At 38.4% G+C, this 27487-nt stretch overlaps 2 protein-coding genes across 2 annotated transcripts; one reads left to right on the top strand and one right to left on the bottom strand.

Annotated features, from left to right (window-relative positions):
• Positions 1-9965: 9965 nt before the first annotated feature.
• Positions 9966-20665, bottom strand: LOC134647827 (suppressor of hairless protein). The gene is made up of 4 exons (XM_063502152.1): positions 19289-20665; positions 16602-16846; positions 13329-13554; positions 9966-10160 (listed from the first exon to the last, which is right to left on the bottom strand). Exons 1-4 carry the CDS (start codon positions 20144-20146, stop codon positions 9966-9968), a joined length of 1524 nt encoding a protein of 507 aa, XP_063358222.1. The 5' UTR covers positions 20147-20665.
• Positions 20666-20751: 86 nt separating this feature from the next.
• LOC134647826 (DNA excision repair protein ERCC-5) lies at positions 20752-26243 on the top strand. The gene is made up of 7 exons (XM_063502151.1): positions 20752-21250; positions 21339-21514; positions 21612-21820; positions 22261-22459; positions 22644-24894; positions 25000-25286; positions 25508-26243. The coding sequence occupies exons 1-7, from the start codon at positions 21163-21165 to the stop codon at positions 26171-26173; spliced, it is 3876 nt and encodes a 1291-aa protein (XP_063358221.1). The 5' UTR covers positions 20752-21162; the 3' UTR covers positions 26174-26243.
• Positions 26244-27487: the final 1244 nt, after the last annotated feature.

The raw sequence follows: 27487 nt of genomic DNA, 5'->3' as shown, positions 1-27487 counted from the left end.
CGTTTCGTATAAAAAATCATCACGTGATAACCGGTCACCTGACATGTTGTGACCTGACTTGACAAAACAAAATGACGGTTGTGGTTGCAAAATTACCTTACACTTGACATAAAAATTTAGCGTGGTGCCACTCTATCAAGGAGATACGTGCGTGCATACCCTCAGAATCCCCTGAGTCTGATTATTTTTTAAATAAGTATCCAGATCCTTTGATCTTAGGATAGGCATGATCAGCAGAACACTCAAATCGGTTAGTTAACCTTTTCAACGCTTTTCGTCCCATGCTAAAATGTGGCTTATACGCCAAATGGTTGCAATATGAAGAGCGAAAATAAACCTTATCTGTCAGCAGGAAAATTGCTTTGACAGCGTCCGTCATAGCCTTTTTAGTGGCTGTTGGCGTCATGGGCACGACAGCACTCGACCACTTTAGTGGCTCTTGGCGTTGAAAAGGTTAAAAAAACATGCACCGCACCGATGACAACATCGCTAGACTATTGGTACTCATGTATAAAAAGGAAATGCTACGAAAAAGCTAGAGGCGTAGAAAAAGATACTAAATAATCGTAATCTTATTGCGCGACATTATTTCTTCGTAGCCAATAGGTAATATAGTGAACTAAGCTACGAGCCTCGACGCGATTAGGTAAGTTTGAATCGAGGGTACAAGTAGTTACGGCAATCGCATGTTTCGTGTCCACACAAAAACGTCTAAAATTACCGCAAATTAGACACAACAGCACAAAGCATGTGCCGTGATTACAGTTTAACCGTCCACATTTACAACTAGTTGTTATACCTACTATTTACCTACTTTTTAGTAGGTACTATAAGTACCTGCCTATTGTGTAGGTATTTAGTTCTGTTCTGCTACAGTATCTCGCTAATTAAAGGGAGAGGTGGTAAGCTAATTTGAAAGTTAATAGCGGTGGTATCCAAAATGGATAAATAGATAAAAAGTAGGTGAAGCTGCCTGACCTTTAGGCACCTTTTGATAGACACCCAGAACCTTCTCCACCTGAGTCTTCGTTGTATACAACGAGTATGTACGTTCAGAAAGAACCGTAGGTACGAATAATTCATTTGTTTAACAAGTCCAGTGATACACATTCACCACTCACACAATTGAAATGGAACCGAGAGGTAGCACACATTCTAACAATTAAAGAAAAAGCGGGCTAATAGAAAAACTGTTAATTGGTACAAAAAAATATATATATCCGTAATAAAGTCGTGGGATTTTCTCACGGCACAGCCTATTCTGGCGGAATAATGACGCGCTGTTGTGTAGCAGGAAGTCATTTATCTACCATCAAGAATATGAGTGTTTACAGCAATTTCGTGTCTGATTTCTCATCCTAAAGTGCGCAATTTTTGGTGACGAGGCTCGGCCCAAATGACGGTGACTGACATTCTTTTGTTTGTTAGACCAGTGTTCACTGAACCGGGTACCGTGTGTGTATTATAATTGGAATAAATTTCTTCGAGGCTCCAGATCTGGTTAATTAGGAATGTTTTAGCACTTGTGGCCAAGGGAAGGGAAAAGTACCTACCTACTAACAGTACATAATAATTTTCACACCAAGCAACCAACATACATAACATAAGACGACGTTTTTCAGCATCATGCAAGAAAAGAACCCACGCAATAACCGTTGTTTCATGCTGAAGTCCCATTACTTACGGGTTAAGTATTGCTTAAAGGGCTACAATTACTTAATTATCTAGTAGAAAGTCAAAATTACACTATTTAACTATATATAGCAGGCTAACACGCCAATCTATGTATACTGAGCGTGTACCTACTTATTTCATTAAAAATCTTCAAAGAATTCTTCTGAGCAAACAATGGCCGCATACCTACCTATAGTCGAGCAATCAAGGTGTCATTAAAGAAATTGCCTTCCTGGTTACAGCGCTAATATTAGAAAGATTAATGACACATAATACTTAACTGTAATAAATAATCAACGCTTGAACTATTTCACTCTTAATTGCCAAGTGGCCATGTTAACTAGATTGGCCATACTTATATACCTTTGTCTACCTTTGAGTGCTAGACCCATTCTCAAACTCTTTTGGGCTTTGGCAACCAGGGGGCGGCCCTTTCGAACATCCATCGTTTTACGGAGCTATATACCTACCGTCGGTGGTTTCATTATGCAATGGTATCTGCCTAGGTTGATTTTTCCCTCGGAACAGGTTGCCGGACACTTAGAAAGTTCATGGCGCACAGTTGAGTCGATCTCGATCAACCACATTACTCCACCTCATTCGCGCAAGCACCATACAATAGAAATCGGAGAGTAGCAGAGCAAGCTCAGCATCAGCAAATCAGCACAGGTCCACCATTTACGATTTACGCATCTACCTAGAGGTCTTGTATTGTATGATCGAGCACTAAAAGTTCTGCAAAATTTGTTTAATATTTAAATATTGCACAAAAGAAAACCATACCGGACTTACCTACTAGAACAAATTAAATTATTTTCAGAAAATATTTTAATTTGTTATTATTTCGAGTAGTCACACTATACTATACTATTTTTCTGAGTATATGACATTTATTTCAGTTCATACCGGACTTACTGCCAAGAGGCATTCTCTTATCATCCAGCAGCAATTTATTATGTAGGTACCTGCCTATATTTTTACTTAAGTGCTACTATTGCTTGCTCCTCTACTTAGTTACACCTTTGTCCTGGTTTTTGCCTACAGCTAGCATTTCTGCGCATACTTACATATATGTACAAGTGATCGCGGAAACATACTTACATATATAGCATCTAGGCCACATATCTTGACAGTCTTGACACTACCATATTAAGTGCTTCCTCTATCAGCTTCCGTCAAACGAGATGATCTAATGCAACAATAGGTTACCTACGTGTTTGCATCATGAGGGAGATGTAATTGCTGATATAACAATGATTTCTTATTCACGTCTGAAGGAAATAACGGCAATCAACATTAATCTTGCCTTCACGGAAAGATCGCTTGACATTTACGGATTAGCATTTTTTTCCTGCGAGATCAGGATAACATTTTTGACGTATTATAAAGTTTCTTCTTAACCATCTTATTTTTAGACTTTTTTTCTATCCGTCAAGGAAGGACTTCTTACGGTACCTACGTAGTTTCTGGATAAAGTATTTTCTAGTGTAAAAACACTCACTATGATCATTCTTGCCATGGGCGCAAGTGCTATGTTACATACTTTACAAGCCTTGTTCATTTCTTTCTTGAATAACCATTGTCGCCTCGAAAAAACCTCAATCGACGGCCGAAGCGTTTGCGTGAAGAAATTACTCTAAAACCGACCATAAGTGTTATTGGTAAGTACCTCTATACGACGAAAAAAACCCATAGGTATCCCTTATTTCTTCGGTTATTAACATCCGAAATAAGTACAGCATAATCCTCAGCTGTCTGAAACTGTAAGCATCTGATAAGGTGTCGGCACACATTAATTTAGTGACTTTAGCAATACTCACGAATTGCACGATAGTTAGGTACCTACCTACCAATTATGATACCTTTTGTTCAATCAAATTACCCCGCCATAATTCTTATCGCGTGATCATACCTACGCTAATCTGACTTCTGAAACAAACGAATATAAAATATTTTAATTGCTAATTCGATGTTGGGCGCTTCCTTCCCACGGTCGGAGATGACATGTCGGAAAACACGAGCAGCCCGCTGTTCCCACACTCTGCATATCTTGGCTCCATAGATCAACCTGGCAGAATGTAAAAAGCACAGACAATGAGTCAATTGTGTACACATTGCTCGGCTTTCTCACAGCCCCCGGCGGCGTAACGTACTTAATTAGTAAGGTAAATGACCAACATTTTGATCCGGGATCGAGTTTTTTTCTTTTTGCCAAGTTAGTGACCAAAAAAGTACCCCACGTCATGATTGGAGACAATCAACCTTGCCTACATCTGGAAGATTACGTAGGTTCCTAACTATTAAGTAGCTATTGTAATAACTTCAATACTTAAGCCCTTTAACTCCTTTCCTGAAGAACCCCACACTCCAGGCCCTCAAAATAGCCTTAATCCACAGCCGAAGTGTTCGCCTGAAGAATTTTTTCTAAAACCGTCCAAAATTCAAAGATGTCAGACTTATTTTTAGTTTATTACAACAAAACATTCCCACACTCCTTTCTTCAGTTATTAACATCTGAAATAATAGGTACAGTAAAAGCCTCCGCTGTAATTTTTTCTGGTATTTAATCATCCTGCAGTCTTCTCAGTTTTTGTCACATGAACATCCTGGTATTTTTCAGTTTTTGCCCCATAATTGTCAGTTTTCCCCGGCAATCATGCAGCAGGATGCGTTTTTTCAGGCCATGAATGAATGGTTACGTGCTCGTTCTGGCGTCACTGCTTCTTGCACGTCACCGATGACAATAATCGATGCAGTCACGCCATGCGAGATTGTAATTAATATGAGAACATGGTGTTGGCGCCTTAAGAAAACACTGGTAGGTTTAGTTGCGAAGTTTTTGTGTCTAAAGAAACAACTGAATATTAAGAAAACAATGCAATTTGAAGTGAGGCAAATGAGGGCAAAAGATGGTTTTCTTTCAAAGTTTTGCACGTTGCTTGTCGTTCATTTTATTGGAAAGGCTGATTCTGGTTGAATTCGTAAGGTCTGTGGGGACCTTATCAACAACAGGCCGCCTGCCGTTCCTCCACCACTACTGTATCGCTGCACTGCCATCACTGGCAAGTTCAGCCACTTGTGTTGGTCTATACCGCATGCTCACATGATTTCCATTTCTGAACTGATTTCACCAGATGGCACTGTCGCCAACTTGGTTACCTAAATTTGTGTTTATTTTATTTGGTATTATTTTATTATAAAATACTTAACCTATCGGACGAAAAAATCTTCAAAACACGACCCTAAAGAAACTTATAAACGGAAGGGGATCGTAACTAAACTTGGAACATAAAGGTTAACGAAGCCAATAGGCAAACATTAAGATCATGACGGCGGAAAATCTCAAACCGGACATTATCAAGTCATAAAGGTTTAAAACCTTCTTATCTCAGACAATTAAGTCAAGGAAATGATTAGTTATGTAGCAGGATGCAGGAAAGTCCGCCACTTAGTTATTATCTGATAATGAGCGATCTGTGGGAGTTTTTGCGCGGATTTCTTTCTGAATGATCGTTTATGTCCACGCATCTCTTGTGTGACGTCACTGGGCGTCACTGATTGCATGGCAGCATGGCGATTTGTTGGGAAACCAGTCGTCGCTATGGTAATTGTTATAGGCCTGGTCTTGTGAATGAACCATGCCTTTACTCTTCAGAGAGTGTATCCCACGCCCTTTGTCTTGTCTTTCCGTGCTAATTTCAGCATGTCAACCATCGACATTAAATTGTATTCTCGCATATAGGCATATACAAAATATAAATAGGCATTTTATCTATAGTATTTTTCTAATAGCTTGGGTACTGAGATAGCTGTCATCTGCATACAATGTATAACCTTAAAACGCAAAATCTCGCAGTTGTATTAAGATGACATCTATCACTGTACCTGTAATACAGCCATTAGTAGTAGATACCTTAGAGGAAAGTTGATGGTTTCCTAGGAAAATACATGCAAATAAGTTTCTTAACCGACAAACTTTTAGACGCGACAGACTAAATGACCCAATACCTAACGATTTCGTCATTCTAAAAACATTTAATATTTAATTGGCACCTTGGACGGAAGCTTCAGATTATTTTAGAATAAAGATATTAAAATTAACACTTTGACCGGCAAAGACGTCAAATGACGCACGCGGCTAAGGCCCAATATCAACCTTCGTGCATTCCGATAAGATTCACGATGACACGTACTTACCGCACACGACAGGCGTGGCGTTCAAAGGGTTAAAAATACCTTATCTTTCAAAAATCAGACATTTTCAAATTTTTTATATAAATTGTTGTGAAAATCTAAATTGAACTGAGTAGGTAGTACCTTTTTTTAATTGCATATTTTTATTTTATTTAAATACATAATAAAATATATAAAAAATATTTAAAAAGGGTTAAAAGGGTGCTTGTAAATTCCAATAATAACTAATGAATCTATCTGCGCCATTGTAACCAGCAATTTCAAGGCAATTTTCTATTAATCGCTTCACTAGAAATTGCCGCGGGATAATAGCGAAATGACTCCCGCCTTCAGGCTCTTTAGCTGCCTAACGAACCCCGGAAACAAGCGTTCTTATAAATATTAGTGTACGAGTTATTCTGAATCTCAGCGAACAATGGCGAATGGGTATAAACTTATGATAATTATCTGAGGTCAGTCCCAGCAGAGCGGAACGGTATGTAGGGGAAGACGTTATTATCATGTGAAGAGTTTTTTGAAGACGTTCCCACACCGAGCACTGATTCCTCGATTAACGCCGATTCATAATTACTTGACCTTAGCTTTAATTAGACGATAAGAATTAATGTGTTAGTGCTCCTACACAAGTACGTGGGAACAACTCAAAGCGCGGCTATAGCGGACCATGTGTGGTAGACAATAAAAAAAATAGGTTTTTTTTATTTAAATTCAGTTTTATTAAAAATATTCATATTTCAAATCCACCGCTTCGATTCATAGTGGGTACTTATAATACACGAGCAGTTCGTTTAAACACGAATTTTCAAATATATAATTACCAAATGTAAAATGATAAAAACTCACGAGTAAACAGCATTTTAAAAAGACAATCGACCATCTCATACAAATTGACGTAATTACTGCGTATTTATTTAATCATACCAATCTCTAACTCTAACGTATTTGTAATACTGTACGACCAATTCCATAAAATTATCTTGATAATCAAATGTTGTGCTACAAAAATATTGTTATTTTTTGTACTTCAATATTACACTTTCCGAATGGAATGTTGGAAATCACACTTTTGCTTAATAATACACATCGAATCAGAATTTTTCCACACAAGTTTCCTACAAAATGAAATTGGATTAAAAATAAATATAATTTCAATTTGTGTTTTTCAACAATACGAAACTGTACTATGTACTAAAACTAGCTTAACTATCTATTTGTTCTTTAAAGTCTCGGTTATTTTATTATACATTACGTCATATCAGCTTGCTGAGAGCCCTTGGGCGAGTGCAAATAATTTAACAAACTGATTACAATTAAAATCTAATACAAGTATTCTTAGAGCATTTTAACTAGCGGTTGCCGTAAAATGAGATATTCGGTGCACTAATGACAAATATTGCAACTCCGGCGTCTTTGAGGTTGTATACAACAATCTTTTATTAAAGCATCTTAGCAGTAACTAAAAAAGCGAAAAGTGAGTAAAGTGAAGTTTGACTTGAGCTATAGACAAAACAACTACAGTAGCTCACACAGAAGAAAAATATATTTGGCGCCGTACGAATTGTAGTAACTAGATTATCAATTATTTAATTTTGTGGTTTGACAATCAAGTTAGTTGATCTGAAATTGCTCCACAAGATATTTTCCACATGGGTTTGGCTCTACAGTTGATTTATCTCATGGTATAATAATATACTCCGCCTGGTACTCTCTTCCGAGATTCGCGAATGACCTAACTGGCACTTGCCTACGTCATCATGCTGTTTACAGGTTCTCAAACTTTAAAATGTGGGAGAATTTTAACCAACAGTGAAAATTATTTTAACGGCATTAATTTTAAGTTATTCATGTAGAAACATAGTAAAATAAAACAAATCTATACTGCACTTTTCACTCCTACTCTTACAGTTCCGAATAGAGCAGCCAACCATTTTCGTAACAAAACATTAATTACGAAGCTTACGACGTGAAAAGTTTGGAAAACACTGCGACTGCTGACACTGAGCGAGAAGGAAATAACGATTAACACGCGTTCGACAAGGACGGTCGGTCAGGGACAAAATGGCGGATTGTCAAATGTGACAGCGCTATCCTGTGTTGCCAGTAGTGTAAACAGAATTACCCGAACGTCTGAAATTTCTTTCGTGAATCGGAAGATATTGCTAACGAATAATTAAAAATGACGTGTTATTGTACAATTTAAGATAAAATACATATAAATGAAAATTATTAAATTATAAAGAAATAAATTAACTTATTAACCATAGATATAATGTACCCATGTAACATGTTATGTTGAAATAAAGTGGCAATGTTATTGTGACGTAGGCAAGTGACACTCTGGGAAGAGAAGACCATGTTTTATTAGACCATGATTTATCTATTGTTGAATGAAACAAATTGTGCAAAGAGACAATATAAATTAACCTAACTGAACTTATTTGGCGTCGCGTTGTTATTTCGTTAGATATACACTTTGTAAGCGTGCGCGTTTAAAATTCCATCACATATCACCGTCAACACAAATGTTAAAATTATGTAATACTAATCATAATCGCTACAACATACTGAATGACTTGTCATGGATTACAGCTATTTGGCCCCGAAGAAACAAATCTAAGAGCAGAGAGATCTTCCACGTTTCGATACGTACATTAATTTTATATTGGCAAATGTTAAATGCCAGTGTAGGAACTAACTTCCACAAGCGGCTATTTATTAAGCTTGGATTACACAATAGTATACAGTGGACAAGTCTTTCGAAATGTCTTTGTATAAGAAGAAGAGTGTAAAGAGTGAGTGGCTGAACACATTGATTGTCAGCGAGAAGTATAGTTTGTAGCTTTCTAATAGACCCCGAAGGCTAATCCTATTGTCTATTGTTCAGTAAAACCGCACGTGCTACTTACCTGCAAAAAAGGGTCCTAATTATTCTATTTGGCACCTGAGCGCGGGCTAGTCCAACGCTCAAAAAACCAGTGTAGGTGCGCTCTCCGATAACGCGCCTTTGTTACGCATCTCGATGACACATTTTAGACTGGTTCTGTAGCGTTCGACTCGCCGGCACTCAGTAACCGAAGTACCGATTTTTTATGCAGGTGGTTGTGGCACGTGGCACGAGCGGTTTTTCTTAACAATAGACAATAGGATTAGCCTTCGGGGTCTATTAGAAAGCTACAAACTATAACAATTTGTCGGTTGTCAGGTCAAGAAGGGTTATTTCTAATTGCAATGATTGCCAATGGCGTCTTATTGACGAACGACAAAGTTGTCTTGCATATAAGCTGCGAGAAATTATCTTAATACCTCTAAACGTCCCCCTACCAGGTTTAATGAGTTGGTCTCGCTAGCTTTGTCCTTATTATGACATCACTATTTACAGTACCTGAGGTGTTAGAACATAGTTCAGGTCTTGATGTCTTATCATTGGCCATAAACATGTGGTAACATCTCACGCACTGTAGGTAGATTATAGTAATAGCTCGACCGAGTCTCACAGAAATAATCTGACCTTAACATATGATTTTGGTGTGATAATCTCGATATTAATTAATAAACATACGTTTACAAAAGAGGCACGTCGTTTCACAGTCGGCGAAGCGTTCGACGTGGCAATCCGTATCAATAATAAAGCTTTCTAGGCACTATCGAAACTAACTACAGTTCATCCAATATACCTATTCACTTACGTTATACTTGGTAAAAATTTTATAAATTAAAATGCATTTTGTTCCCTAAAACAGCTCGCAAATCGCGACAATATGCAACAATGGCAGCAATTGACCGAACGATGTATATAGCGCTGATAACTGTCATTCGCTCAACATCACTACGAATCGCGTGCTAGCCCCGTATACCATGCAAGTGTTTAAGCCTGAAAATGTGCATTTTAATTGTTTACCAAATATAACAAAACAGCTGGAATGGACTTTATAATGTTCGCAATTCACTCACCGAATCGAGAATTCTATCTTGATTCTTTGGTTGGTGTCGTACACTTCGGGCAGGATGGCCGTGTCGCAGGTCGTTCAAGCCTGCAGAGGCGCTCTCAGCCGATCCTTTCTACGGTGTGTTATCCACGTACGAGCCGTCGCCAGGGCTTATTGCAGCGCATGGGCCGGATGCGCGGGATGCCCCGCGTGCGGTTCGTGGTGCCAGGCCGTCGCGGCGGCCTCGGGGCGCATGACGTCATCGACGGGCGCGCAGGCCGGGCGCGGGCCGGGCTCCGGCGTGTACGTGAACGTGAGCCCCGTGGCGTAGATGATCCCGTCGTTGCGGACGAGGGACACGGGCACCTGAAGTAGACGGAGACAAGTTTTATCATATGCTGAAAAAAAAAGCGGCCAAGTGCGAGTCGGAATCGCCCATGAAGGGTTCCGTATTTAGGCGATTTATGACGTATAAAAAAAAACTACTTACTAGATCTCGTTCAAACCAATTTTCGGTGGAAGTTTACATGGTAATGTACATCATATATTTTTTTTAGTTTTATCATTCTCTTATTTTAGAAGTTACAGGGGGGGGGGGGGGGGGGAGACACACATTTTACCACTTTGGAAGTGTCTCTCGCGCAAACTATTCAGTTTAGAAAAAAATGATATTAGAAACCTCAATATCATTTTTGAAGACCTATCCATAGATACCCCACACGTATGGGTTTGATGAAAAAAAAATTTTTGAGTTTCAGTTCGAAGTATGGGGATCCCCAAAAATTTATTGTTTTTTTCTATTTTTGTGTGAAAATCTTAATGCGGTTCACAGAATACATCTACTTACCAAGTTTCAACAGTATAGTTCTTATAGTTTCGGAGAAAAGTGGCTGTGACATACGGACGGACAGACAGACGGACAGACAGACAGACAGACAGACATGACGAATCTATAAGGGTTCCGTTTTTTGCCATTTGGCTACGGAACCCTAAAAAGTACCTAATAAGGCAAAAAGGCTATTTTTGAGAAATAAGAACATCACTTAGGCCTTCATACAGCGCATAGAAAGGATGAAATTTAATATAACAAAATGTTTAGTACTTTGAAATTAGTCCAATACGAAGTAACCTACACGACTTATTGCCTGTATACAGAATACACTAACACAGAAATGTGGCAAGTGCGTCACGCCTTACCATTTATTATCATTAATTTAGCATTTATTAGTGACTATCGCGTTTTTACAATGTAAATTACTTATTTGATTTATTATTCGTAAGTCACGCACATTTAGAATCACAACACCAGTTAGTAAGCCCCGTTTGACTTTGAGAATAAAGTAAAGAGTCACAACACAAGAGAGTTAGGCCAAGATAAGTCTGCAACGATTTTAATAGCACACGCAGTGCAAGTGTTATTTATGCCGCATAATTTTATAGAAGTCTAACTCTACCTATTCGAATGCATATTCCAATATATTAATGAAACACGGCAATGAGGCAGTACCTATAGGTCTACTTAGCAACTTGCCTATATGTAGCGTAATACAAATGTTCAAATCGCCTAAAATCCACAGGTCCTGACGCGAAAACCGAAAATATATTTTTTTGCACGTGCCTATTCGAGGGATAGAGGCAGATAACGAAATTTCGATTTTCGTTTTTTCGCGGTAGACCCTCAGACACGAAATGGTTAATCCAGGTAACAGGTAGTTTGTGAATGGGTAAATTGTGCTCGAACCCCGTCATTTGTTCCGTATTTAAAGTTATTGTTTACTTATTGTGATGGGTGCGACCTGTTTGTTTATATTTCCTTAATACGATTAACTATCAATGTTCCAACTACAAAAACAATACTCCCATACTAGTAGCTAAACTATGGTAAAATCCGCTTTATCCCTGACTAAATTTAGCATGATATCGTTAGAGATTCTTATCATTACAACTTGCAAGCTCTTAACCTACCCGTACATCCACTTTTTTGCAGTATTTTTCATCCAGCAAAGTAAATATAACCATGTCAAAAGCGGCCTTAATCTGTCAAATCGTCAGTCACCGTCGATTATGATCGAGCGTCACCCGTGGGAACTCGATCCCGTGACGTCGGCATTACCGCCTGTAAACACTGCATTAGGGCTAATAGTCGCGGGAAGGGCCGGCTACAATACATTTATAGCCTTATTACGTTCAGATAGAGTTTATAATTGTAAAAGAGCCGTAGATAGTGTAGAGGCTATCACGTTTGAAGGAAACTAATCATCTTTTTCATGTAAACAAAGTACGAAATAAATAAACAAAGTATTTTTTATAATATATTTCGGATAACCGTTATAATAATTCGGAATGTTTGATATACCTATTGGATTGGAACGTACTTAAACTACCTACTTTAAGTATGTATAAGTAGGTACGGTACTTATACAGAGGCGTTTTTGATTCTTCAATCTTGAATAATGATTTGATATTTCGAAATCTTTATATATAGAGTCGCACGCCAAGTTTTACGTAAAGTATGGCCGGGCATAAATTGTCACTGCCAAAAGTACCAAGTCGGTGCATACTTACCCTGGTCGCAGTAGAATATCTTTGTCAATAGAATTTTCATTCTGTATTTACTCTTTAAAATAACTTTTTACTTGAACGACTAATGACTACCATTGTATATAGGTATAGATACGTCTTTGTTCTGAAGCTGTGATAATTGATGGTAATTATATTGCCATTAATTACTGTTATTAGACAAAGGAAAAAGAGAATAACTCTAATTGACACTTACTAAGGTAATACCTATAACAAGTAATATTTTATTGGTATAATGATTCTAGTATTTGCGCGGTAGACAAAGTCAAAGGTAGGTAGTTTTTTTAGGGTTCCGTACCCAAAGGGTAAAAAAACGGGACCCTATTACTAAGACTCCGCTGTCCGTCCGTCCGTCCGTCCGTCGGTCCGTCCGTCCGTCCGTCCGTCTGTCACCAGGCTGTATCTCACGAACCGTGATAGCTAGACAGTTAAAATTTTCACAGATGATGTATTTACTGTTGCCGCTATAACAACAAATATTAAAAACAGAATAAAATAAAGATTTAAGTGGGGCTCCCATACAACAAACGTGATTTTTGACCGAAGTTAATCAACGTCGGGCGGGGTCAGTACTTGGATGGGTGACCGTTTTTTTGCTTGTTTTGCTCTATATTTTTTGTTGATGGCGCGGAACCCTCCGTGCGCGAGTCCGACTCGCACTTGGCCGGTTTTTTTTATTTGGGTCACACATCAATTTAACTTGCCTTGCCTTGACATTAAACACGCTCATTCACTCACTGAGGGCCAGCTGAAAAGATACAGATAGTCCACCCACAGCTACTGCCCCCTCAGTGACTGGTGAGAGTTGAGTTTTTGACATCGTCTCCGCTTCCACGTCTCCGAACCACGTAGGGACGGCGTGAAGTTGTCGCCGGCCAGTTCTAGCATGGCGACGTCGCCGCCGCCGTTGAGGTTGATGGAGCGAGAGGTACGAGAGAAAGAGACAGTTCTCACCTGCGTAGGCTGCCGCACCCATAGCCACTGCCCCCTGAACTGCGATATATCCGGCACCACACACAGCATGGACTCGGCGCAGCGGTACATCGTCTCCGCTTCCACATCTCCGAACCACACTTGTAGGGACGGCGTGAAGTTGTCGCCGGCCAGTTCTAGCATGGCGACGTCGCCGCCGCCGTTGAGGTTGAGGGAGTGGACGAGGGGTACCGGTGTCACTGGGGACCTGTTGAATGAAAACACCTTATTAGCCTAAAGCGGTGTTATGCATGGCCAAACTAATAGCCTCGAATATATCAGTAGTATGAGACTCTTTGCCACACTAGAGGGCCTTGCGAAATGTACAGCAAGCTGCAACATATGCATGGACCATTGACGTATAATATATCTAAGGACGGGCTAATGGAGCACTAAACATCGTTACTAGTTCAGCGGTGCTACCCACGAATTCCAACCAATCGTGCAGTCTAATGCGACTAGTTGCGACCAATAGTGCGCGTAATGCGAACTCGTCAACCAATCGCGCGCGTGATGCGAACTCATCAATCAATCGCGTTGTAGCGATTTCACACCGCTGTACTGGCCCCTGTCATGCCTCATTGCCCTCATTATTATTGCCCGTAAAGCCAGTCCCTAGATATCTATGTCAATGGCATGGACACATTATGAATAGAATTCATTCATAAAGTGGCCTCCACTTTTGCACTTTTGAACTTACTTTGGGATAAAGTTGATGTGAATTTCATTTTATATATTTTTTATAATGAGGGGACATATTTGACTGCCTAATCTCCAAGGGCTTGCTATGGCTGAAGTCGACGCTTTTTACAAGTAGATTCTTGACTATATTTTACCATGCTATATAATTGGAAAGCTTGCGATTTTGCTAACATGTTTTCAAACAGCTTTTGAAGACCAATGTCTTTCTTAATTGGGAAAGTAACTTTTGACACCTCACACATAATCATAAACTTTTGCTGCATAGAGGTGTTGTGTTGACAATGTAAAAGTTTAACAACTATCAGTCGCACCATCTTTGGGAACCGTACATGTATTTATTCCCACACTTTGTTTAATTTACCTACATCGAGTTTCCGCTACATTTCTGCATAAGAATGAATATAATTACAACAACTTCCATAAATCCTTTCGTTGCTATCAGATATATCAGAAAAGCCAATAACCTATAAATAACCGAACACGCCTTTAATGCTAAGGCGTTAAATTGATAGATAATTTGAGAAAAACGACTAGCAGATAAGATTAGTATATTTATAACATCAGATTACTAGATGCATTGGGGTAACGTCGATAACGCTTAAGTCCCATTTAGACGGTGCGTGAACTTGTATGCCTACAATTTTCGTTAAATTTGCGGTATTAGATAGATCGTAATCTTTGTATCGCAGTGATCCGCATTTCAATAAAATTGCATGCAAGTTCTCGACTTTTTAAGTAAGATTTTTGTAAGAAACTTCAGGATTCTACTCTACCTAATATGACTATGTAATGTCCTTAATAAAGTCACTTTCAAGATGACAATCATTGATTATCCTCCTAAGGCCCAGCCATACAAATGAAACATCCAAAATTTGCCACTGAAATTTGAACCTAAAATTTAGGAAATAGAGTTGAAAATTGAACGAAACAAAGCAAAAGCAACTCTGTTGCAATTGAACATGGTTTAAATGACATCAAACTGAATAAGTACTATAGGTAGGACCTTGGGTCTTAGGAGGTTAAAACTTAAATAACGGAACGATTCACGTCATGATCGTGACTTTTCGTAGCATCTGTCATCCCGGTACATTTTTACTTTTCGTTTTGCGTTTGTCGATGTACGACGTCATCTTGGCTAGGCGTTCTGGACAGAAACCGCGTAACGTGTTCTTTTTTAGAACATAGGTCAAGACCTTAAGACGAGACTCGATGAACCTTTATACGAAAACCATGGTTCAGTAGACATTTCTATCATTTCGTCCAACAATTTTCAAATTTCAAAAAAAGTGTCCATGAATAGAACAAACTGCCTACAATCTTATTATCGTGTAAATAATTTGTATGGTCATCCGTGACACCCGGTACGGTGGGTAGGAATCATATGGACGGATCTTGGTACCTATTAGGATGATTTGATGTAAACGTCTCTTATAAGCATCAGTTTATATACCTATATCAATTTTAAAATTATACCAGGAACTATCACTCAGTTAACAACATCAGGAAGAGGGAAGTAAGTTATTGAATTCCGCCAATCATTATTATTGACGGGCACTTATCGCACATTATTGATACAGCGATACAGCTGTAATCTAAATACTATGCGGAGCGTGGGAGAACGCGGTGTTTTCGTAATTAGGCATGGGAACATCGGGACGCATGTGGCAGCAGGGTTGCCGGTTACAAGGCGAGTGCAAACGAATTATCGTACAATTGGTTAAAAGTTATCGTACACAGGAAACATATCGTAAAGCGAGCTACATTTTGTACTTGTGGACTTTTGTCCACTGAGACTTTATTCATAAAGTGTCAATACACTTTTGCAGCTGGGTGTAACTATGTATATCAAATATACACTGATAGTCAAAGTGGCTAAGTATGTATATTGCAAGTAGTGTAGTGTGTGTGTGTGTGTGTGTGTGTGTGTATTGTCGTAAGGATGTGCTGCGATGTACTAGTCCAAATCGTCAGTCGATAACTCAAAAGATATTTTTACCTACTAAAATGACTGTAAAATGCGCTCAATTTTCAAAAGCATTAATTTAAAAAATAATGCGCTCAATTTTCAAAAGCATTAATTTAAAAAATGCACATTTTTGTACAAATTGTCGCATAAATCATTTCTATGATGTTGCGATGGTTCCAAATGATGATGGTGGTTTGGAGAAAATTATCTCATCTGTTAATTCTATTTTATTTATTAATGTAACACGATATTTTTATACGCTTGGCAGCCCTGTCAGTCAGCGACAATGCGTGTACGCAGCAGATGAGCTGTATTGCAGCGTTGCTAATGTGATGTGATCGTCATATTTTAAAGGGATAGATGATGTTTGCTCGACTTATTGCAGTTTTACAGAATTTTACATACATGTTGTCGCGTTCAGTAGGAGTCAAACGATAGACCAATGATATGAGGACTTTATATACCGCGAAAGAAAATCGAAGTTTCGTTCGAAATTTAGATTTTAGATTTTCGCGGTACCTAAACCCTAAGATTCCTAGTCATCCTGGTGTCCTTTCAGAAGGCCATGTCAATAGTACAGAACTCACCTGACGGGTCCCATGCCTTCGTAAAACTGGTACTCTGCCTTATCTGTCGAGATGATGGTCCAACAAGCTCCATCATTGATCATCTCCTTATTGGGCTCCTTAGGGCACGGTGTGGCTTGGAATTGTATGATTCGCTCCTGCGATAGGCACAGATACATGCGTTCTGTGTCCTTCATGTAGAACGCGCATTTGTGGAGTTGGGAGACCGGGTCGTCAGCCTCTAGGAGGGCCATCTGCTTGTCTACCTGTAGGACAAAAAGAAAAAGTTGAAAGGAGACATCTTTGGCTAACATCATTACGGCGCATCGGCTTGGTCAGGCGCATCGGTTTGCCCGCAAATCATATCGTAAACGAAAGTGACCAAAAGCCAAGTGTGTTGCTGGCATTATACGTTACCCATAGCCGAATATACGAATACTCCTATCTTACCTATACTACTTTCATTGATCGAATTATTTTAAAGCCAATGAAACTTTTTGAATTTTACTGTAGAAGGACTTGCTGCTTGTTTTATTTATTTAAATACTTGTCAATTCGTGACATCCTGCTTACCACCTACCAACCGCAACAATCCTACTGAACTAACCTTTGGTGGACCTTATGTCCATGCAATAAGGTATATGAATTGTCAGTAACAGTGTGGACAATTAGATGGTAGTTATAGGTACATATTTAATGGTGTAAGGTAAATACACATTTTCAATACATATTGCGTACTTGTAAAATACATTGCTTTTTAGACAGTAATATTAAATTGAATCGGCTATTAGGTACTATGTCTATAGGAATGCGTAAAGTAGCACCCTTTATGAATGTGATTGTGTGATGAAAAACAATTCAATCCATATTGAATAGGTACCTAAAAAAACGATATTGAACGTCTGCCTATCAACTTTACCCTAAGTACTTACACGATAGTCATTAGAGATCCTATCACGCTTTTGATAAAATCTGCAAACATAAGTAATGAATCACGTTGCATGAGCTTTTCTGCAAGACTGCGCAATTTAGCGGCTTATTAGCTACATCCATAAATAGGTACGTATAGTTAGAAACAGACGCAGCTAAGCGGGCGTGGTGTTCAAAATGATCTGAGCACCACTTGGTTGTTAAATTATCACCTAGTGTGACTAGGTAGGTAGGAATGTGTAAAATGGACCAATAATATTTATTTATTACTAACTTCTGCCCGTGCCTCCATCTGCGTGGAATGATGTACTAAATTACCCTATATCCTTTCTCAGGCCTCAAACTATCTCCATACCAAATTTCATCTAAATCGGTTCTGTGGTTTAAGTGTGAAGAGGTAACAGACAGCCAGACAGAGCGTTTCGCGTTTATAATATTAAGGGCGTGCGCAGATCATTTTGCCTACATCACCCTAGTTACTTCTGCTCCTGACTCTTATAAGTGTCTACACAAGTAATTTTTATTCGCAACTTTTTCAAGAATATAGGAAAACTCAGGGTCATACGATATCTATTCCAAATAGGTAAGTACCCTAAGATAAGCACTATCCTGAATGCCCACCTAAACCATTTTCTGTAAAAAATATTTAAAAACTGCGTACTGTAGTAGTCATAACTTTCACCTACTTATTTAATTCCTTCAACTGATATGGTACATATTTTACAAGTATGCAATATGTCTTGAAAATGTGTATTTACCTACTTACACCATTCAAACTTTATTTGAGATATGTACCTATAACTACCATGTAATTGTCCACACTGTTACTGACAATTTGTAAACCTTATAGCATGGACATAAGGTCCACTGATGGTCAGTTCAGTTAGGATAATTGTGGTTGGTAGGTGCTAAGCAGGATGTCATGAATTGACAAGTATTTAAATAAATAAAACAAGCAGTAAGTCCTTCTACAGTAAAATTCAAAAAGTTTCATTCATTTAAAAATAATAACAATTCAATTTCATTCATTTTGTTGTGTTGTATGGGATTTTTTTTTTACTACAAGGACCATCACAATCCAATCGGATAGGGCATACCTAAATTTCCTGTAACTTTTTGTACCAAAGACTATACAAACATTACAATAAATAAATAGGTACTGAACTTATTCTTTAACTGAACAGTAATTATCTGCAATAATGATATGGGAATTTAAGTTGCCGTCACATATATTGGAGTTGCCAAGGCACTCACAAATATCTGAACACCACTCTAGCCCCTTGTCTATAGAGGCGTGTTCCTGTTCAGATATTAGTGAGCACCGTGGCCGCTTCGATATATCTGATTGCGACTATACTAGAGCCTATTTACAATTACTTTAAGCCAGGCAACTAGGGGTCAGTCATCACCATTAGGTATAATGGCTTATATTTCTCTACCCAAAAATTATTTATGGTGAACTGATTAAACTGTGTAGGATGATATGCAGCATGCAATTAATTAAAAATATATTTTTAGATATAGAGAGTATATAATATCACCTTCGACTGAGATAACTTTTATACTTTAGTGTTGTATCATCATTTGATTCATTTGATAAAGCAAGAATTGTGAAATATATAAAAACATTCTAAATCAAGTCAAGTTTACAAGGTCATTTTTGTTTACTATGATGTAATTTGGATAAATGTCAGTTTTATAACAATTTACAATGATGTTAACTTTATAAAAAACTTTCATGCACTGTATTATAACACCATAAAGTGGTGTCAACTTACCTTTCTTATTATTAGCCTAGGCAAAGCCATGCCTGTCACAGAGCAGACTAGCTTCACAGTGGACCCATAGTGTACATATCCGTCTCGCACTGCAAATTCCTCCGATTCACTCTCATTGTCATCCAGCAGGTGGATTGTGAACGCTCCCCACTGCGTTGACGACGCATGGAAGTTCCCATTTTCTACATGCAGATATCTAGTTGACACTGTCTGTGACCTAAGACGATTAAATAAAGCTACCTTAGTACCACTTGCAATACATAAGTCTGCATTCTTCAATGACTGCTTCTTCTTAGAAGGCTTAGATATTACTTTAATTCTCTTACTATTAAATATACCAATGTCATGTCCGTTTCCATAAAACATCTTAACTGATAGCATAAAGTGCTTTCGCTTGTCAGAGTCTGATATGTACAGGGTTTTAGCTGCACAGTACTGTTTCCCATTGTTCAGGTCGAGCTGCTGCATGTCTTGGTCGGAGTTTCCTATGCCTATGAAGGCACAGAGCTGGGCCGCCTGCTCCGTCTCGCCTTCGCGCAGCATGCGCTCACGCCGCAGCCGCCAGCCATCACCAAATAGGTATATACAGGGTGGTGGACAGAAAAACCTTTTCTCATTGCCATAGGACTTCTGCGCGACTTTAGCGTGCAGTATAACGACGACCATGTCGGCGCGGTCTCGCAGGTAGCGCTCCATAGCCTCGCGCGTGAGGCGGCGCTCCTCGGGGCGGTAGGCGCCAGCGCCGGGGCCTGCCGCGCTCGCGTACCGCGGGAACAGCGCGCCGTGCTGAGGCGGCGGCGACCCGCCCCCCGCCGCGCCCACCGCGCCGCCCAGGCCCGCGCCGAACTGGTGCGGCATCCTCGCCACGGCGCCACCTCACCGATCGCCCGCGGTCATCACCCCCTGCTCGCTCAAGTGCTGCACCATAGCCCCTAGCTGGAGCTCTCGGCCGTCGGCCTGAACCACCTCATCATGTGAATGATTCTCGGAGACAGAGTGGCGTCCTTGTTTATCAGCTAGTTGTTTACGAACGCCAAGCGACATCCAGTTCGTCCTTCCGAGCCAAAATAATGAGCGACCGTGTGATCTGGCCGACGCGGATCGATACACTTTTTTATTATTCACGACACTAAAAATTAATAACTATGGGAACTGCAACACATTTCTTTCAAAAACACCTGTTCCGAGTCAGAATTTTCGGACAGTACAGCCAACATTCCACGAAATGTAAATTAATAATTCCACTCCCTATGCGAAATTTGAATTGTTGTGATCTTTTTTTAATGAATATCCAGACAATATTTAGTAAAAAACTTAATAAAACTTGTGTTTATCTCGTGATAAATTCGACAACGCCAGAAATGTGAACATTGTGAACTGTCAAATGACCATAGACTAAATAATGCGGGGTGCAAGCGTGTTGTCGGTGTTGACTGCACGCGCAGTCGCGCACAAACGAATCACCGGAATGATAGCAGAGGGTCGGCCGAATCGCGGACTGCGGAGCGCCGACTGAACTGTCAGCCGGTCGGTCGGTCATAGGATAGGATGTGGGGTTACGCATGGGGCGTGAGAAAATAAAGTGTGGGAAAGAGTGGGCGTCTCAGCGTAGTAAAACATTTGATACGTTGTAGTGAACCAAACACATATTTATGAACGTGATGCGCCAGTAGCTAACATTTCAATTGCAACTGTGTGTGTGATAAATACACGGAGTTCACGAAGCGAAAAGGTTGCGATGTGTGAGGAAGAGACCGACGATTGACCGGAGATTCCGTGGGAAGCGACCTATGTTATGTGTCCTAATACATGTATTTGTTAGTTAGAGTATGTTTATTAAACAAAAAGTGTGTTGTGGAATTTAATCGCGTGCGATGGGAGTCACCGGTCTGTGGCGGCTGGTTGAGCCCGCGGGGAAGCCGGTACCAGTCGAGACTTTAGAGAACAAAGTACTCGCCGTGGGTATGATCATTTTGTTTAATTACCAACACAGAAATTATCTCAAACCATATGGATGGATTATTAATTAAATAACTCGATTTTCCCACAGATATCTCAATATGGTTGCATCAGGTTGTAAAAGGTTATCAAGATGCCAAGGGAGCACCTTTACCAAATGCTCATCTCATAGGTCTCTTCCAGCGTCTCTGCAAGCTGCTCTATTTCAGGATCAAACCTGTATTTGTTTTTGATGGTGCCTTTCCAGAATTGAAAAAAGAAACAATTGTAAGTTCTCAATATTTACATATATCTATCAGATCTCTCTATCTATTCACATTGCAATATGGTATTGTTTATGTTCAGAATATATGAAATGTTTAAGGCAAAACGGCAAGACAGCAAAAACAAGTACCACTCAGAATCAGAGCGCCTAAAAAGAGAGCTAGCCATTCTACTCGGCAAGAAAACAGCAATTGGCAGCTTGTTGGGCAAGCAGATATCTCCAACCAAGAGAGCTAATCCAGTCAATAAAGAACAAGATGACATGTTCAAGTTACCGGCCTTGCCAGAGAGAGAGGAATCTGACTCGGAGTATGTATCATTAAAACTTATAAAACTCACCATATGTGAACCTTATTACCAACCGACAAGGTCCACAGTGAGGCAGTTATATTTCTGTTTGTACAATTATCATTTATATATATTGAAGCAAAATTGGTGCTCATTACTTAATTTAAGGTGTTCTCAAAAAGTTTTGATAACACACTGCATTATTACATCCAACTAATGAACTTGAAATTTATAGTAAACTCAACATAGGATAACTCGCCAGTAACTGGCCACCCAAAACTAAAAATGAATTCTATTCCCTATAAACAAAATTCATTTTAGTACAAGGTGGCTAGTTATTGAAGGCTGGCCAGTTATTGAAACCTTATACTAAAATGAATTCTGTTTATATGTGAATAGAATTCACTTTTAGTTTAAGATGGCCAGTTGCTGGCGAATTACCCTACATTGTATTGTCCAAGGTCATCAGATGATGAAGACACGTCAAGTGGCTCCATTGTTGATTTACACTCGGTGGACCTTCAGTCTGACAGTTTCAAAAAGTTACCAGCAAAAGAAAAGTATGATCTGCTTATTGAATTGAAGGAAACAAGAAAAATGAACTCATGGGGTAAACTTCACACATTACCAAAGAAAAGTGATAACTTTTCTGATTTCCAGGTGAGTAAAATTAAGCTATTCCCATATGTTTATAGATAGGAATATTTTGATATTACTTGAATAAAAGATAAAATCTTTGTTTTATTGCATTGCACCATAATATAATTATTGTATAGGGTATTCATATTCTACAAATCTGTATCCTATTGTATGTATGGTTAATTTATGTTTGGTTCTGTTTTAGATGCAGAGGTTACTGAAGAGAAGAAAAGTACAAGAATGTATAGAAGAAACAGAGAAAGAAATGGGAGATGTTGGGATGTCAATGAATGAATTGGAATCATTGCTGAATGAAGAAGGTATTGACACCAAGATAGAGAGCTTACCCACTAGACGCATTGCGTCTAATAATAACACTAGGTATTTACTCATTAATAATGTCAGGGAAGCTTTGGCAAAAGCCAAAGAAAGGAAAGAGGCGGAAAATAAACCACAGACAAGCACAGAGGAATCTCTACCCACAGAAAAGCCAGGTAAACATGATGAATTGGAAGATGATATGCAAAAGGCCATTCAAATGTCTTTAGAATGTGCAGACGAAACTAATACAAGTGGATGTCAATCTAAGACTGATGACTCCTGGACCTCAGTTTTGACAGACACAGATTACTCAGATATGAGTGATTCTGAAGATGAACTGGAACAGCCAGACTTGTCCACCGCAAAAGCGTACATTATGCAATACTGTGATTACACTCATAAAGCCATTGAAAAAATTGTTACTCGTCGATCAAAAAGTGGGAACACTAAATCAAAGGCACCAGAAGTAAACCAAATATTGAAAGAAATTAACAGTGAAAAGTCGATAATTGCTGACATTGTAGAATTATCTTCGAGTGATGAAGAATCACGACCAGAAATAATTCATTCCGACAATGCAGATAAAAAGAGTATTGATATTGAGAATCAGAGAGAAGATACACAGGATGAAACAAATGAGAATGTTGAATCTACTCAAGCATCAGTTATGTTTGTTGAAAATACTGAACCAGATGTAATATCTTTAGACTCTGATATTGAAGTGCCTGTTGAAGAAAAACAGACAATGAATGAAACAGACAAAAGTTTTATAGTTCGTGATTTAGAGTCTAGTGGCGTTGGCGAATTAGATGAAGTACCTGATGAACTCTTGAATCAACCAGTGAATCCCATGAAAGAAAATATTAATACTAAGCATCTAGAGTCTAGTGATACTGATGATGAGTTTGAAGAAGTACCTAAAGTATTAAATGAAACAGTTAATACCATGAAAAAAAGTGTTAATGCTAAGGATCTAGAGTCTAGTGATACCGATGATGAGTTTGAAGAAGTACCTAAAATAATAAAGGAAACATTGAATACCATGAAAGAAAGTATTTATTCTAAGGATTTAGAGTCTAGTGATACTGATGATGATTTTGAAGAAGTACCTGAACTAGAAGATAAGTCACACAAGCCTGTCGTAGAACTTACGCTAAATGTGGATGACATTCCAAATGATGAAGATGATATTTTTGCAGACGTTTTTTCACCCATTGTTAATTCCAATAGTATTAAGAAACCTGTAAGCAATACTTTAGAAAATATTGTTCCAAAGAAGGAACCGACTGACAGTACGATTATAGCCCAACCTAGACTAATGCCAATGGAAAATACCACTCAACAAAAGAAAGCGACGGAAGATGTAAAGCATGATCAACAAGATCTATTTACAGATGAAGACGATGAACTACAGAAAGCCATACAAATGTCGTTAGAATGCGTTGAGGAATCTAATACAAACACAAAAGTAGTAAAAGAATCACCAGCCAGTGCACAACCCAACAAACAACATGGCAATGAAGTCAGCATAGCTGACAAACAGGGTTTTAAAGAGAATATAACCAAGGATCTAGTTTGTACAGAAAATGGCAAATCTGTATCTAATCCTGTCTCCGAACCAATGACAGCAGAATCATCCTCGCTTATGCAACCACAGAAACAAAATAATGATAGGGTAGTCAATATTGAAAGCGTTCCCAAAAACATTATTGACACTAACGATAAGGAATCTAACAAAGAACTTGTTAATAACGATAAACCGGTAGAACCAAATAAACAACCAAAAGAACCTTTAACTACTGAACAACTGAACTCAATGGTAGAAGAGATTCAAAGTGAGGAACAATATTTGAACCAAGAAAAAGGCAGACTGGATCGCATAGGAAGGAATATCACTGAACAAATGACAAAAGAGGCCCAGGAATTATTGCAAATTTTCGGTATTCCGTACATTGTTGCGCCAATGGAAGCTGAAGCTCAGTGTGCGTTTCTAGAAAGTGTCAAATTGACAGATGGTACTATTACCGATGACAGTGATATTTGGCTATTTGGAGGGCAAACGGTTTATAAGAATTTCTTCAATCAAAAGAAACATGTCTTGCAGTATGTCTCAGAAAGGATCGAAAAATCTTTCAGTAAGTTTTAAATTGCACCAAACAGTTGTATAAAGCGCGAGTGTTGTACGTTCTATACAATTTTTTTTTATGACAAGGCATTTTACTTTTTTTTATATATTGCAGATTTGAACAGGGAGCAGTTGATATTGCTGGCGCTCTTGGTCGGGAGTGACTACACAACAGGAGTGGCTGGCGTCGGCCCAGTGACAGCCATGGAAATTCTAGCCTCCTTCCCTTTCAACAAGAAGCAAGTGCTAGCAGAAACTTCCAAACAAGTCCGCTACGCGAAGCTGTTGGATGGCCTGAAAGAATTTAAACTATGGGTTAAAGCAGGAAAGAGGACTGATAACACAAGTTTGAAGAAGAAACTGAGAAATGTTACTCTGTCAGAGGACTTTCCAAGTATTCGAGTAAGTTACGTAATTAATCTTGTTAGACTACCTGCCTAAACAAACAGGCTGACAGTTGCACGAAATGCTTGAGGTTTCTTGCAGTTGCTAATATGGTAGAGCTATCCTGTAATTTAAATTCGATATTCAATAATAAATTCTGATTCAATGATAAATTGTGTAAAGCTTCTACATATCTTAACGCCAATCATAGTTTTATTGAACACTAAATTTATTTTTAGGTGGTTCAAGCATATATGGAGCCCAATATCGAGAAAAGCGAGGACAAATTTACTTGGGGCGAATTAGACATAACTGTGTTAAGAGATTATGCAAAAAGTAAATTTGGCTGGTCTCAACAGAAATTTGACGAGATTATCAAGCCTGTGCTAGCAAGAATGAAGGATAGGAAAAATCAAAAGACGATCCATGATTATTTCAAAAGGAGAATAGAATTCCAAACATTGGAAGATCAAATGAGTAAGAGAGTTAAGGCAGCTGTGCAGAAAATGGGTCCAGAAGGACAAAATGCCGAGGCAAATCCGACTGAAGCAGAAACTGCAAAAACTACTAAGAAACGAAAGAAAATTGTTAGAACTTCAACGGAAAATGAAGCTGGGCCTTCTAAACCAAAACAAAAGAAAAAAGAACAAGGTCCTAAACATGTCAAAGTAGTCGAAGTTAAAGATGGCACATCGGGCATAGAAATCAACGTACCAAAGACTGATAGATACCAAGAGATTATTCCACAAAGAGAGAAAGATAAACAGCATCTGCTTGAGAATAAAATGAAAGCTATTGAGATCTTCAGGAAGCCCACAATAGACCGTAAGCGAAAGCCCAAGAAAAGGAAGCCTATTTTGCCAAAAGATAAGGCAGATTTATCCGAGAGCAGCAGCAGTGATTGAGTTTGTTTTTGTTATTTTTATGTGGCATGTTACTTATTTATAAAGGTATAGTAAATAAAAAATATTTTTTTATAAAATAGTCAATTTTATTGTTTACATCAACTTTTTCGGTTAATTAAGCATAGTTTTAAAAACATAATTGATTAATTACATTTATTGAAAATATTTGTAAACACAGATGATAACGCGACATAAATAAAGTAAAGGTCACTAAATTATATCTAAAACTTTATCCAAATTTGATTTCCAAAATAGTATAGCTCAAAATTTCAAGAAGTGCTACTGGACGCGGAGGTAGTGTCTGTGTATATGTAAATTGTATGTTTTTTTTTACAGAAATACATAGAGATCAAGGAGCACTTCTCAACCTTTTTTTCTTATATTTTCCCGACTGTAAATAAGTGACAGACTACGCATCTAATTTATTTTTGCAGAATTTTCTTCTGGTATAATTTTAGATATGCTATAAGTACTTATTTATTATATTTATTTCTATCTATCCATCCTTTGCAGTTACAGTTAAATTACGCGAACACAATGCAACTGAAAAGCAATAAATAAAATCTTAAGATAAAATACAATCATGCATGAGCAGGATCTTAATAATGTTGTCAAAAAAATAAACGTGCATTGACTGTGGTACGTTTCGTTCTTCTCGACTCCACTCTTAAGTTAAAAAGCTATAGTGTGTGTAGTGTCATTAGAATTTTTGCTCAATGGAAAAAATGGTAAGTACCCTGCTCAAGTAACTGGTATAACCAGAGGTTCTACAAGGAATATAAAATTCATGCCGACTTTGATTCATGGATAAATAACATGTAGATCACGCACAAATACGCATATACACAAAGGTATTGTGAAATTGATTGCAAACAAATTGAAATACATATAGATTAAAAATTTATACAAAATCAAAATATGTACATCCAAAATGACTGGTAGAGTACACAGTGCAGCAGTAAGTAGTAGACCACGATTTTTTTTAAAGTTAAAGGCAAAAAAGGAAACAAAAAAGCTGTCAAATCAGAATTGATGTTGTGCTCAAAATCAACCTTCGAGCATTCCGTGTTTTAGTTGACGTCTTTGGCGGTTAAATGGTTAAAAGTCCGGCTAGGTTAGTATATGCAATGAAATAATTTGACAACCTTCTGTTAAAAACTTACGCTTATGGAGGTGTTGCCCATTTACCATTTATTTACATCCAGATTGACGTAGCTGGACTCCAAAACATACAAGAAAACTAGTGTAATTAGTGACATAGTATGTAGAGCGCAATATTTTGTTTTATTCTGATAGAATACCTACACCAAATTA

This window comes from Cydia amplana, chromosome 5 (genome assembly GCF_948474715.1).
Source record: "Cydia amplana chromosome 5, ilCydAmpl1.1, whole genome shotgun sequence".
NCBI classification, from domain to species: Eukaryota; Metazoa; Arthropoda; class Insecta; order Lepidoptera; family Tortricidae; genus Cydia; species Cydia amplana.
Note: the sequence above shows the minus strand (reverse complement) of the source record. Positions and strands in the feature narration are given on the sequence as shown.